We start from the raw sequence: 15002 nt of genomic DNA, 5'->3' as shown, positions 1-15002 counted from the left end.
AAAGAAGGCAGGCTCCTCCACCCCTTAGCCACATCCATCCAATGCATTAGTCACCTTACCTCTAATAGACAGCATTCTGCTTAGAACACTTCCAGCTTAATTCCATTGACACCCTTCCCAGGAGCAAAACACTTGACATGAAAACAGCATTAATCCTGCCTTCCTGGACAGTACTTAGGCCTACTTTTTGATGCGTGGGATAAATCACCCAGTAGTATTGTCTGCACCAATTAGGTCAGCCATCTGTTGTTTTAATAGTCCTTCATGCCTCTTGGACTGACCCAGCTTATGCTGATCTAATTAAGATACCACAGCTTTGCAAGACAAAATGAGCATAGTGCTGCTCCTTCTTGTGTGACAACAGCACCCTCTTGTGAATTCAGCTGTGAACTTTGAAGTGAATCAAATATTGGCACATGATATACAGGCTATGTTCCATTTCCGCTGGAATCCAGCTAATTAACAGCCAGCTAGTGCTATTGTTTTCATCTCCGTCTGGAGGTGCCAACTTTCCAACCATTCCCTGCTTCTGTGTGTGCTTTTAACAGCAGCCTGATGCACAGAGCTTAGTCAGTGAGAACATTTGTCTCAATGCTGTGAAGAGTTTCATCTGCTGATTTCTGCATCAAGCTGCTATTAAAAGACCAGAAGCAGGCCAGGCTGTTTTTCTGGTCAATGTCCAATCTACATCCTAATTCTGAACTGCCAAAATACTTCATATCATACACACTTTAGGAGGAATTTGGTACAGTGCTTTGCCAGTCAGAATGAACCACCCCACCCCACCCTGTCCTCTTCACCCCTCATGCTATTCTTGGGTCTCAGCCACAGGCCAGAGCCAATTTCAGGGGTGTGAGCAGGGGTGGAGGAGCCCTGCAGCACTAGTGCAAGTCCTTGCACAGGCTTCCAATAGTGGGGCTAGTTAGTTGAATCCCACCCCCTGTATTTAGCAAGAGATTCCCAAAGCACAACACATATTGGTTATGCTGCTTGCAAGAGACCCTTATGTGTATACGTCTGGTTTCACCTTCAGAACACCTGTGGCCCAGTCCTTCCCAGGTCACTGTTTGTGTGCAGAAGAAGGGGAAAAAATGCTTGCAAGGCGCTTCTCCGCCAGATTTTTTTAAGACAATACATGATTGATAGGTGTCACACACAAAAAGTAGAAGGACAGATTTATGTCAAATATATTTATTATCTTTCTTCCAAGAGCAGCACATCTTTCGCACAGGGTGAAAATCTGAGGCATATGCAAATCCTTATATATATTGAAAAATATATATGCTTATATATGAAGAATACAAATGCTGTAATAAATTAAGCCTTGATGCAACAACATGAGTTGGAAAAAAACTCTAAAAATCCTCAATAATTGATCCTGAAACATTTGTTTTTTGTGCATCTGTATACACAAAGTGCTTTCTGCAAGCATCTTGAGATGTACAATCCTAGACTTGCAGCTCAATATCATATCCTCTACTAGAAATCAGTATAGGGCCTTGAATGCATCAGATACTTCAGTAGAGTTCTCAACAGTACAGGTGCTCATGTCACTACTTTCAACTACCCTCCCCCCCAATTTGAGGGGGGGGGGAGTGCTGAGCTCCTAATGCTACCTATGACGTTCAGTGAACCACTGGACTTCAAGGCTTAGCTTTGTAAAGTGCATATTGACATGGTGGTGGGATAAGGCACAAGATTAAAATTAGCCTATATAGTCAAAAGAGGTTTGGAAAATGAGCAGCAGGATTACTTCAAGGTAGAACCATCTTATTCATAAACCCTAGAGATACACACTGGGCTGCTTTTGCCACATCAGAACTATAAATGAGAGTAACTTTGGATATTACAGAAAAAGCGCTCTGTGGTCAGTTGTGAAAACCTCTAATGCAGAGTGACAGGCACAATCTGAGCACAGAAAGAGGGTGTGTGCATACTATTGCCATATTCAGGAGCCTGTGCACCTGAACGCGCAACGTCACCTTAACATTACAAGAAATACCACCTTCTAAAGGCAAAAACAACTGCAATTTTGGCTGGCTTCTTCACTTACATCCAATGCCACACTGGCGGTGAAACTATACATTGCTGAATTCATGTTGATAAGCCAACATACAGGGTTGCGGGGGCAATTGCATGTGACAACCAGTGAGTAAGTGCTGGTGGTGGCATCAGCTTCCCACGACCAATTCATTCTCATGAGGCCATATCTCTTCCTGCCTGCCTGATTTCCAGTTAGCCATCTCCTACCTTCTGCCTCTGATGCTTCTCTGCAAATGCACCTTCACACATTAGCAACGTATGTTCAGGACCCACAAACATGCCATTCTGCCCAAAGTGAATGTTATAAAGGATCCTGAATCAACTTGCTAAACAGTTCTTTGAAAGGAGGGTGCGCGGGCAGCTGTTCCCCTTCCCAGTGTAAACATTTCAGGAAGTACAGACAAGCTTCATTCTTGGTGTATGTAACTCAAGGGTTTGTACAGTCAAATTCTCTTCCAGCAATACACAGTAAACAGAGCATGGACTGTTCCAAAACATGTATGAGGAAGAATCCTTTCTTAACAGGCAAAAAAGCAGAAAGTGACCAGAATGAACATTTCTGATTTTTCTGCTCCTGGGTGATATGGCTACGGCTTTACTGATCCAGCACAAATGATCCCATGGCCTCTGAAATAAGACCCCTTAGCTCTGAAGATTGTATAAGAATCTGCTTAATATGAGAGGTCTCACATCTGTCTTGTGTAGCAACAGATGGAAACATGAGTACATCTCCACCCACTGTCCTGTCCAAGTCAGTGGTGTGGCTGAACGGGTGTGGCCCACACAGTGGCGCCCACACTGTGGGAGGAGAGCCTAGGGTGGGAACTCTGTCTGATGCAAGAGCTGGGTGGTTTTCATTGGATCCCAGCCCAGACAGCTCCTTGATTTGTAAGGCTGCAAAGACATTTCTCTCTCTGTTCCCCAAACTGCTGAGACATGCTGTAGTGCATGTTCCTCATTACCAGTCAGCAGAGCTGATAATTAGGGGTGATGAGAGTTGTGACGTACAGGTTAGCCATCTGATACAGTGTCTTGTTACAGAAAGGTGCCTATTTTTTTAAAGCTTATTACCACACTGAAATTAGGAAAACTGTCTTCTTCTCCAGCAAGCAAAAAGAATGGGCATGAGTGCACCCAGTTTATTGGAACAGATCTTTAAAACTACTCTATATGCCAAAATGCTACTCTATATTTAATGAAGAGCACAGCACAACTGCCAGCAGACCAATAAAACTACAGATGGGTGAGCAAATGGAGTCTTTCCTTTAAGAACATAGATCCAGTCTTCAGCACCCCAATACTCTGGACATATTTGAAGGCTGCAATCCTAAACACATTTAAGTCTAATTTAACTTAGAGGGACCTGCTTCCAAGTCTGCATGTATAGCATTGCACAGACATGTTTGCAGACTAGTTTTCCTTGCAGGTTACTTCATTTAGAAGACTGGGCAAATTCAGTTGGACAAATGGTAGTTTAGTTTAGCTCTTTATATGCTAAATATTATACTGGAGTCAGTTTATTGCAGATAAGTAGCTATTTCACTTGTGCTGGAAACCTGTGCCTGAGATGATCTGCCAGGGGATAAACTTATTTTGGAGCAGTTATCAAAATATCGATTAAGTATAAGTATCACAAGGCATTTTCTTCATTAGTATTCAAAACTAAAAGACTTGGGCTATGTTCAGAAAGAAACTTCTCCCAGTTTTCAGTTCAGTACGTATGCTTTAAGGTAGGAGTGCAGAAGTCAAGACTATATAAAAAGGAAAATGTTGGCACCTTTTTTGTGGGCCTATTGCAAAACTATACTGGCCACATTAGCAATTTTGGGCAGGTGATAAAAAAAGTGCTTATATGGGACACACAAGCATCAATAGAACTGGCACAGAAGGCAGGAAGGGAGCAGGTGGTTATCCACTCTTCTGCAGGCCTCCCTTTGTTTGGACCCCACTGCTTTTTTATTTATTATAGAATTTGCTCCGTCGTTGATAAAACACCATAATGCCCTCTAAGACCACCCACAAGAGGCAAGGACAAACAAGGACTGATGATAAGCTGCAGCAGCTTCCAGTGCTGGCTGGTGCCCATTGAGACTGACAGACCAGCAGGTGGAGCCAGAACCAATGAGAGGAAGAGACAGCTAGTTCTAGTTAATTCCCTATTATCCTCCCTACAAAGAGGAGGAAGCTGACAGGCACTGCCACTGAGATTAAGCTGAAGTTTGTGGGGGCAGAGTCTCATTGGTCCTAATGGAGCAGCACCCCGCCCCCCGGCAGTTCTGCTGCCTATTCTGAACCACCAGTGCAGCCCGTTGTCTAACAGGCAGCTGCGCCATCAAGCAAATGCCTGTAAGCAAGGCTTACTATAGCTCCGGTTTAAGGTAAACACCACAAAATGTCAATGCTGGAGAAGCTGGGCTGGCAACTGTGTCCCCGGAGAGTTAAGGGGGATGTGAGCAGGTCAAGTGAGGGTTTGATTCAAAGCAGTTAGAGCAGCCCCACTAATGAGAAGATGGGGGGAAAGCAGAGAGAGATTTGCCGGTGGGTAAAGAACATTCCCCATTGAACTTAGCTAAGATGGGAGGGCCTCAATAGCAATATCTGTAAACTTCCTCCCAGTGTTAATGCCTGTTCCACAGAAGGCAAGACAAGAAGTGCTCATGGGAGGCATGACAGGAAGTGCTCCAGAGAGAAAAGAGAGGCCCACAATGTCCTTGGTAGAAGCTGCAGAAGGCAATCTCCTTTCATTTGGGCCAAACATAGTAGTAAGGTGCTTTCTGGGCTTTGGCAAAGAGACAAACGTTGCCATTCTGCAAACACCCCCCACAATCCACACCCCGCTCCCCACATATGACAGTGTGACCAACAGATTAATGTTTCAGTCTCCGCAGACAGGAGCTCTTATATCAGCCTTCCTGCTTTTTGGGGCCATTGGGGTACTTCACGGTGCGCAGGAAACTGCAGAAGATCTCATACCAGAAAAAGGTGAAGCCCGTTGCAAACGCAGCCTTCAGCAAGCTTGGCGAGAGGCCCTTGAAGAATCCTCTGGCTCCTTCATCCCGTGCAATTTGTTGGGCACAGTCCACTAAGCCACTGTACGTCCGCACCTGGGGGGAAAGAGAATGGAGTGAGGGATGGCACAAATCCAGCCCGTTAAGAAACCTGGTGCAGTTTGTAGCAGAACTGAACTTCCCGTTTTGTACTATGATTGGAAACAGTGGTTTGCAGAAACCATCAGCTAATGGATTAGGATGTCAAACCAGGACCTGATTGTGAACGGAATATATATATGTGAAATTTCTGGAAGCTGTTGCAAAGAGATCTGGAGTAAAGTTATCCATGATATGAAAATGACACGCAGCTCCATCTCTCTGCTCCATCTGAATCAAGAGAGGCTTGATGAGCTGCTAAGCCTGTGCTTGAAGGAAGATGGGCTGGATGTGGGCCAAAAAAATTGAGGCTGAATCCTGAAAAGATTCAAGACTGCCCTTGAAAACGGCCCAGGAACTACAATTGGTCCAAAATACAGCACTTAGATCAAATTCCCTTTAGATCACATACAACCCCTGTTTTAAAACAGCTGCACTGGTTGTCAGTTTGTTTCCAGGATCAATTCAATGTGTGCACATTAGTATTTTAAAAGTAACAAATATACTGATTGTGTAATTGGTCACATAGTTCTCTGGTCAATGAGGAAAAGACCAGTTTTCCAGTAGCATCTCCAATGAACCCATTTTGTTCCTCCATCACACAGCTCCAAATAAGCAGTGGGATTCTTAATTTTAGTGCCACACTGCCCTTACGTCACACAATGCTGTTATAAAGTTATCCTTTTATAGTTTAAGACTAGGTTGTTTCAGATTTTACTCTCAATTTATCCGCCTGGTCTACATAAATTGTGGGCTACGTTAGGTACACACAAAAAAGGGGAGGCAGAAAGATCCCTGCAATCTGAAACGTCTCTCACCTGCCCAAATGCTGCCCGGGCTTGCTCAAAGCCAGCTACCTGCAGTCTTTTCTTGAACAGGTCAAAGGGATAAGTGAGGGTTTTGCTGAGGACGCCAGCACAGCTGCCGCAGACAAAGTTTTTAATATTACCTGAAAAAGAGAAGTCTGGAGTTGAGGGATGTGTTTCAGAGCTGCTCGATAGCTTAAGACAGGAATTAGTTAAAGGCTTCCAGTGTTATTATGATTAGTTATCCATACAGCACTTTTACTAAGCAGTGATTTACAAGAAAAACTAACAGCTGGAGCCCTTGGAGCAACTTTCCAAGCACAACTATGTACAACTTAGTGACAGACTGCATCAACTGAAGTGGGTGGGATTCATGAACCAAAAGCACTGACCACTAACAAGGAACCAGATGTTGTAGATATTACTGCAAATTTAGCGTGCTATTTTTCTGATATGCAAATGACAGTAGAAGACTTGGTCTATTTATTTGTATCATGTATTATTTATATGATCCTTGTTTATAAAGCCTAATAAAAAGTTATTTAAAATAAAAAACTAGGGTGGGTGGGGGTGTTACACAGGAGCACAGACAATTCCCCCCAACACTTTTCCAACCCCCAGGACTAACCTGTTTTCATTTCTTCACTTGGAACGATCCAGTCATACAGTTTCTTCAGGAGACTATAGAAGGAAAACTGGAAGCCAGCATAGGGGACAATGGCAATGAGAGTAGGGCTGAGCCCCTTATAAAAACTCAACAGCCCTTCTTGCTGGTACACACATGCTACAGCATGGCGGAAGTTCCTGTAAATCTAAAACAATTGATGGGTGAGTATGCTTCCTTGTGTGCCCCATTAACAGAGGCCTATGATATTTATTGCTCTACATGCATCAGTGTGTAAGTCAGGCTTCAGTAATGCTCACAAAAAGCTCCAGAGTTTATGGAGTGGAGCTTCTGCACATACTTTTCATACCAATCAAATTCCACCTTAAAATTTCCAGTCAAATTTTCCTACCTTACCCACTTGCCATGATCTTGCAAGCGGCATACTAAACCTTGCTCCTCTAAGACCTAAACTCTATAAAGGGTAAGACAGAATTATTTATCGTAAGACGAGCCTACCCAATCAGGCCTATGGCCCATCTAGATAAAAAATCCTGTTTTCACCATCGTCAACCACATACCTTTGGGAAGCCCACAGGGAGAGTCCAAGCGCAAAGGACAATCTCCTCCTCTCCAGTTTCTGGCAACTGGTATTCTTTCAAAGCCAACCTAATTTGTGGCCAACACAGCCTCCTGTGGGAGCAAGTTCTATTAACTATGCGCTGCGTGAAGGCGTGTCATGCTAACTGAGCATATTTCTGCAAATTACCGATTGTTCTGAATTCAAAACCATCATTTTTCTGGAGACAGAAGGGAAGACCCTGGGCCCAAAATTTAGATTTGTGTTGGGGGAGGGGAAGCATCCATTACTAACTCCACAATTGGTAGATGTGGGGAAATCTTACCATTTGATAAAGCCCCCAACCTTTTCTATATACAAGCATGTGGGGCAGAAAAATAATAATTCACACAATGTTTTCATTAATATCTATGACTAAGGAACTGTGTGGTAGAAAATCTTTACCACTTGGTAAATTGGCTATACAGTGGTACCTTGGTTTGCATGCGTCTTGGTTTGCATACGTTTTGGATTACAAACACGTCAAACCCAGAAGTGCATGTCCCGGTTTGCAACCTTTTTTTGGATCACAACTTATGATTTTTTTATTACGAACGAATTTTTTTTTGGGAGGCCCCATTGGCGAAAGTGCGCCTTGGGTTACAACCTGTTTTGGTTCACAAACGGACCTCCGGAACAGATTATGGTTGTAAACCAAGGTACCACTATATTCTTCCTAATGGTTTGTGCAAACCATAGTTTGCTACATTCAAACAAAATAGCAAATGCAGAAGCTTCCCATCTCCTCTTGTGCATGGGGAAAGGAGTGGAAGGGAGCCCAAGGGCCTATGGCCTGTGGCTGCTCATTCTCAATCCTGTAATTAAATAAAGAAACCGCCATGTGCTTCCAAGATCACCAAATGACCATCACCTAAATTGGTGGGAGCAGAACCAACTAGGAAACGATGCACACAGCAGACAGAGGAGACAGATTTGGCAGGGGGAAAGCTTCTCACCCATTTCTTACCTTTGGCTCACCTTGGGCAGCCAAGCGGGTACGCAGTGTGTCCAGGGGCTGAACCGCCACGGTGGCAGCACAAGCAGACAGCCCGCCGCAGAAAAAGTGCACAGTGAAGCCTCTGGCATCATAAGATGTGCCCTGGTGCACCAACTTCGTCAGAAACTCAAAGCTTACAAACTTGCATAGAAAGAAAAACAAGAGATGAACATCATCAGTTTAGGTAAGAAATATGGTTGCCACCCACAGTGAGAATCTATCACCTAAAATCTCCACTGCAGCCCAGCCACACACATCACAGTAACATTTGTAAAAGAAATTATCTATTTTTAATACAAGTAAGTAAGAAGAGGTTTTCTGTCTCATACCACTTCAGCTGCACCCCTTGTGAGGAGGTGGCAGTAGCAGCGTGAGCAGCTGAATGGGAGGTTACTAGTACTGGACCATCATGTCTTGTGTATCATTGCCATCAGGTTTCAGCTCAACTGCTATGGCTGGACGTTAGGTTTCCTGGATGGTATCCCTGCAATTGTGTTGTCTGTCTTTTCTCAATTCCCAAGACCACCACCTACGGTTTCCCTGAATTCTCTATTAATTCTAGTCTGGCAATTTTCAGTGAAGTTGTACAACTGACCTCAGCAGGGTTGAGGCAGAGTTGGAAGGTGGTCCAGACTGCACTCTGCATACTGCAGGGGTTTTCAGTATCAGGACCAAACAAGCAAAGCATGTTCTAATTCTGTAGTTATGATGGTGCCATTATGAATAATTGAGCTTACAACATGAAACTCTGAACATGTTCAGTCTTTTTTTATTTTATTTGGCAGCATTGTCTATTTTTTATTTGGGAAACAGTTGGGTTCCTCTCTCTCTTTCTCTCTAACATAGCGGAGATACAGCAGTTATGTAAAGCATGGAATCGTAGGTGGTGAGTAGGGAGACAAACTTTCACCTTTCTGGCTTTGCCCATTTTTTGTTTCTCTCTAAACTGTCATCCCCCTTATCTTTATGTCTGTGAAAGCTCAGGGTGAAAGATTGGGTGTAAGCTTATCCACACACTTACTTTGGAATAAGATTATTGAACACAAAAGGATTTAATTCTGAGCAAATATGCAAAGGCTCAGGTTGCACCACACATGTTTTTCTGGGGAGATAGTGGGGAGGGATGAAAGAAGCTCAGCGTAATATACATTATCACCTAAAGGTGGGAAGGAACTATAAGACCATTCAGTCCAGATGCTAAATCATCTAGCTGCACCACTGTTTGCGCACCTTTACTATCGTATAGTACTGAGGAACACTAGTGTCCTACAGCAAGTCGATCTGCATGCTAACAAAACGTTACTAAAACCCATCTATTTGTCCTCTATTTATACTACAGTCATCAGAGAGAAGGATGGAAAGATCGTAGCAACAGTACGTTCAGGATGACAAACCAACTTGCAGTCATTGGATGGAAAGGGTCATTTCCAATGCAAAGTTCATGCAATATATATTTCACCATCCCTCCTTCTCACTGTTACCTCCTGAAAAGCCTCTCCTGGTTGTCAGGAAACCTTCATAAAAGGCCTGGGGCTTCTGTACCTCTCCACACAGAAGAAGGGAGTGAGGACTTATTAGACTAGCAGTTGCAATGAAAAAAATCAGACAGAGGGTTTCGCAAACTGCAAGAGAGGCTTTGGGGGGAGGGAACTGCAAGGAGTTGGAATGGATGAAGAAGAAGAAGAAGAAGAGTTTGGATTTGATATCCCGCCTTTCACTCCCCTTTAAGGAGTCTCAAAGCGGCTAACATTCTCCTTTCCCTTCCTCCCCCACAACAAACACTCTGTGAGGTGAGTGGGGCTGAGAGACTTCAAAGAAGTGTGACTGGCCCAAGGTCACCCAGCAGCTGCATGTGGAGGAGCGGAGACGCGAACCCGGTTCCCCAGATTACGTGACTACCGCTCTTAACCACTACACCATACTGGCTCTCATACTGGATGCCTCCCTGAGAGTGTAAGGGTTTTGGATTAACTGATCCTTATTATTCCTTCCACACAATAACATCATAAGTACTTTACACATAGTCAGAAAGCACAGGAAGAGTCCAGATGACAAAAAAGTGAAGTCTTTGTTATGCCCAGATGGGCAGTTTATAAATTACAATGTTGTTGTTGTTGTTGTTACTACTACTACTACTATTACTGGCCCTTAGAAAAGTGAAACTAGTACTTGAGGGCAAATAAAGAAAGGCAGCTATAACAAAACAGATTTGCTGAGGAAGTCACTAGAAAAGATGAAACACTCAGGGTAGAGAGTTAATCCCAAACATTTCCTAATTCTTACCTGGACAGCTCCATAGGTAACTGAGAGGAGCTGAGCAGGGACATGGCCCTTCCAAAAAGCTGGTAGCCTTTCTTCCTGGAAAATCTTGCATACAGCCTGCCAGATGCCATGATACTTAGCCTGGGGGTTTCTGGCAGAAAATGTCTCTATCTGAAGCTGAAAGAAGACAGGCATAGTTGGCTTTCAGTTTTAATGTATACACTGTAAATTGCTTCATGGTTTAAATTCGGGATATGAAACCTGTGGCCTTCCACATGTTGTTGAACATCACCCCAGCCAGCTTAGCGAATGGTCAGGTATGCTGAGAGTCAGAGGACTACAGGTTCCATATCCCTGGTTTAAATAATTAGGGTGCTTCTCTCAACTCTTTCCAGGCCATGTACTGCTCTCATAATTCTAACCGTCAAGAGTATATTACCAGTTTTCACACAACATCTCTAAAGCAGAGAGGGCTTACGAAAATCAAATGGCATGATAATTAACTTCATCTTCGGAGGTGTTTGCATGCTAATTGCATGTAACACAAGCCTGTTAAACAAGTGGGGCCTATAACAAAAGGCTGCACTATGCTGCTATTCAATGTCCCAGCTGGTGTTCTGTGGCCACAATGATTGTGCTCTGTCCTCACTGTCTGCTTTTCTTGTCATGCCCTCTTTAGGGGTTTTTAAAGATGTCTGTATTCATGCAAATGTTGGGGTCCCTCTCAAGTCTGTTCATGACCTCTGTCTTGTGCACTGATGGCGCTCTTTTAGCTACATAAAGGATTGAGACTTGGAGAATGAGTTTACTTAACTGGCTGTCCAATTTAAGAACACTTCTTATGAGTCAGCCTAGAAAGGGCTGTACAGTGGTGCCTCGCAAGACGAATTTAATTCGTTCCGCAAGTCTCTTCGTCTTGCGAGTTTTTCGTCTTGCGATGCACGGTTTCCCATAGGAATGCATTGAAAATCAATTAATGCGTTCCTAGGGAAACCGCCTTCAGACCAGGTCCGGGGACAGTCTGTCCCCGGACCTCTTCTGAAGGCTGGGGGGGGGACAAGGGCTTTTCTTCCCACCCCCAGCATTTTAAAAAACCCCGGGACAGCGGAGGACTTCTCCGCTGTCCAGGCGATCTTAAAATGCTGGCGGGCGGCATTTTAAAATCACCCCGGACAGCGGAGGACTTCTCCGCTGTCCGGGGCGATTTAAAAGCCCCTGGGAAGGCAGGCAGGGGGGACAAAGACTTTCGCCCCCTGCCCGCCTTCAGAAGGTGTTCCCGCCCCCAGACCCGCTTCGGAACAGCGTTCCGAAGTGGGGCTGCTGGGGCAGCTGTTCCCGCCCCCCCTCCCCGCTTCGGAACAGCGTTCCGAAGCGGGGCGGCTGGGGCAGCTGTTCCCGCCCCCAGACCCGCTTCGGAACAGCGTTCCGAAGTGGGGCGGCTGGGGCAGCTGTTCCCGCCCCCCCTCCCCGCTTCGGAACAGCGTTCCGAAGTGGGGCGGCTGGGGCAGCTGTTCCCGCCCCCCCTACCCGCTTCGGAACAGCGTTCCGAAGTGGGGCGGCTGGGGCAGATGTTCCCGCCCCCCCTCCCCGCTTCGGAACAGCGTTTTAAAATGCTGGGGGTCGGCAGCGAAGCGTTCGCTGCCGACCCCCAGCATTTTAAAATCTCCCCGGGACACGGGGAGATTTTAAAATGCTCCCGACTTCTATGCTGTCCCGGGGAGATTTTAAAATGCTGGGGGTCGGCAGCGAACGCTTCGCTCCCGCCCGCCAGCATTTTAAGATCGCCCGGGGCAGGCGGGGGGGAAGGCAGGCGGGGGGGAGCAAAGACTTTTGCCCCCCGCCGGCCTTCAGAAGAGGTCCTCTTCTGAAGGCCGGCTGTGGGCGAAAGTCTTTGCTCCCGACCGCCAGCATTTCCCTATGGGCTTTCGTCTTGCGATGCAAGCCCATAGGGAAATTCGTCTTGCGAAGCGCCTCCAAAACAGAAAACCCTTTCGTCTTGCGGGTTTTCCGTCTTGCGAGGCATTCGTCTTGCGGGGTACCACTGTACCAGAGCTGGTTTCAGCCAGCACAGATAAATGCGTTCGCTAGGTCTTTGGCTACAACGGCTGAGAGACTTGGTCCCTCACAGTGTGTGAGCAAAATTGCATGAAAGTTGACTCATAAAGGAATACAGTGGTACCGCTGGATGTGAACGGGATCCGTTCCGGAGCCCTGTTTGTATCCTGAAGCGAACACAACCCACGTCTGCCTGTGCGCGGGTTGTGATTCGCCGCTTCCGTGCATGCACATGACGTTGTTTTGAGCGCCTGCACAAGCGGCGAAACCCAAAAGTAATGCGGAGCATAACCTGAAAACACTCACCTGAAGCACATTTAACCCGAGGTATGACTGTAGCTTACTAACTATACAGGTTACTGATCGAGAAGACAATGGGCATCGTTGATGGCTTAACTTTTTGTTTGTTCATTGTAGCAATACAGTAACTGTTATGTGAACTATACCTGAAAACGAATCTTTAGGACGTCAAAGGGGCTGATCATTGCCCGAGTGACAAACCCAGATGCAGATCCTGCTGTTGCTATGTCCACGGTTGTAAGAGATGCACACTCGGAATCTGGGTCATAGCCAACCATCCCTCTAGGGTCCACAGGCAGCTTCAATATCCATTCACGCTAGCGGACACTGGTGATTTAAATATATATATTTGTTTACTGCTTTTCAGATGAGAAAATACAAAAATGCTACTACAATAAAATATTGACCGTCATAACCCCAATGCATCTTTCTTAATGTTTTTCTATTGAAAACTCTGGTTCCAATATAGGATTTTATTTTTCCAACACTGTAAAATGAATGTGAAGATAATTATTTACACTGCAAAAACAAACGATCAATCCAGAACAGTCTAGCAAACAGACAGCAGGGCAGTGCATTTATAGGAAACTTTTCTTGAAGATGCAAAGCTGCCTTACACTGAGAGAACCTATTCCAGAATTGTCTCCTCTAACTGGCCTTAGGTATTTTCATATACATCCCTCAAAAACTGTGAAGTGGGGACAGAAATATTCCATTTCTAATCATACACTGCTTTATAAAATGGGTTAGTTACAGAGTCAATGGCTCCAATACTAGTCAAATCAGACTGTTTCAAAGTTGTAGTTAGCTTTTCTCAGGTGCCTATCCCATGCACAAAGCTTTGGGCATGCTACAACTGGTATAGTAACAGTATCGGTGTTTTAATTTTTTAGTCGAAAAATCCGACACTCTTAACCACTGTACCACACTGGTTCCCTTAAGAGAGCCTATCCGAAAATCTGCAATTCCTGAAGCGACCCTACTGCCACCACCACACAAAAAAACCCCTCAAAATTCGAGGGGCGGCGCTGTTGTTTTAATTTGGCTTTGTACTTTTTGACGTTTCATTTATCGTGCGCTACTACTTCTGCTACAATTGTGTGCTTTTCCGTGTTGTAAGCCGCCTCGGGCGTGGCTTTGACTATGGGAAGGCGGCGCAGAGATCACATCGTGCAGGAGGAAGCGCCGCCTGAGCATGTGCAGAGTACCTAGGCAGCGCCGCTGAAGGGCCATCCGGAGGACATGGCCTGAAGGGAGGAGATTGAGTGGCGGGAACCAATTGGCGGCGTCTTAATTCTTTTAGCGCCGCCCACCTCCCCTGCCCCACAGTAGGACACCCCCCCCCGGCCACCTGCCTTGGGTCGCGGCTCCCTCCCGTAGGCTCGCGCCTGCAGCTCCTCCTCAACGCGCTTCTCCCGGCGGCAAAGGAGGGCGACTACCGCCCAAGTGACAAGGCCGGGCGGCGGCACAAGCTCGCTCCGCCCAAATGCCCGGCGGCGTTGGAAAGCCGGCCTCACGCTGCCCTCGCGAGGAACGTGGCAGCCGCTCGGTCTTCTGGGAAATGTAGTCCGCATGCTCTGAAGCGGCTTCTTTTTACTGTAAAGAGAGAAGAAAGGGGCGGGGCGGTGGAATTTAGCTGCGAGGAAGCTCAGGAAAGGAGAGATATATATCGGCCTGTTATAAAGGCAGACGGATCTGAAATGTGCCAAGGATGTGTTAGGATAGGAGTTCTCTGCGGAAGGAGAGGCACGTAAAGGAAACATACGTGCATGGGGGAGGGGAGGGGAGGGGGGAGATGCAAAGTTATTTATTCTGGCCATGTATATTTATTAGAATTCACAGAGCACCGGGCTAGAGTTTCCTTGGAAACAAAAAAGAAATGCTTTTACGTTCCTTTCACATAAATAAAGTATGTGGTTGACAGCCTGTTCCAAATCGGTTTATTGCATATTTTTAAATAGTTTAATACTGGGGCACCCCAAACCGATTTTTTGTTCAACTTTTTAAATAATTCTAAAGATGGCATCCAAATACAGGATTCGTAGACCATCCCATAAATTCAGAGGCATAATTTGTAGGTGTGACATAAATGGCACATAATAAACGTGAAACTGCATTATTTTGTGCCGTGGTGCGTGTTAATTAGTGGTAATATTTGTTGCTAGCACAT

General features: G+C 45.5%; 1 protein-coding gene across 1 annotated transcript; it reads right to left on the bottom strand.

Annotated features, from left to right (window-relative positions):
• Positions 1-1175: 1175 nt before the first annotated feature.
• On the bottom strand, positions 1176-14373 carry SLC25A19 (solute carrier family 25 member 19). The gene is made up of 7 exons (XM_081185118.1): positions 14188-14373; positions 12979-13159; positions 10499-10654; positions 8186-8356; positions 6624-6807; positions 6008-6138; positions 1176-5147 (listed from the first exon to the last, which is right to left on the bottom strand). The coding sequence occupies exons 2-7, from the start codon at positions 13108-13110 to the stop codon at positions 4947-4949; spliced, it is 975 nt and encodes a 324-aa protein (XP_081041244.1). The 5' UTR covers positions 13111-13159; positions 14188-14373; the 3' UTR covers positions 1176-4946.
• Positions 14374-15002: the final 629 nt, after the last annotated feature.

Source organism: Podarcis bocagei (genome assembly GCF_964188305.1).
Source record: "Podarcis bocagei genome assembly, chromosome: 2".
NCBI lineage: Eukaryota > Metazoa > Chordata > Lepidosauria > Squamata > Lacertidae > Podarcis > Podarcis bocagei.
The sequence above is the reverse complement of the archived record's forward strand: the minus strand, read 5'-3'. Positions and strand labels throughout refer to the sequence as shown.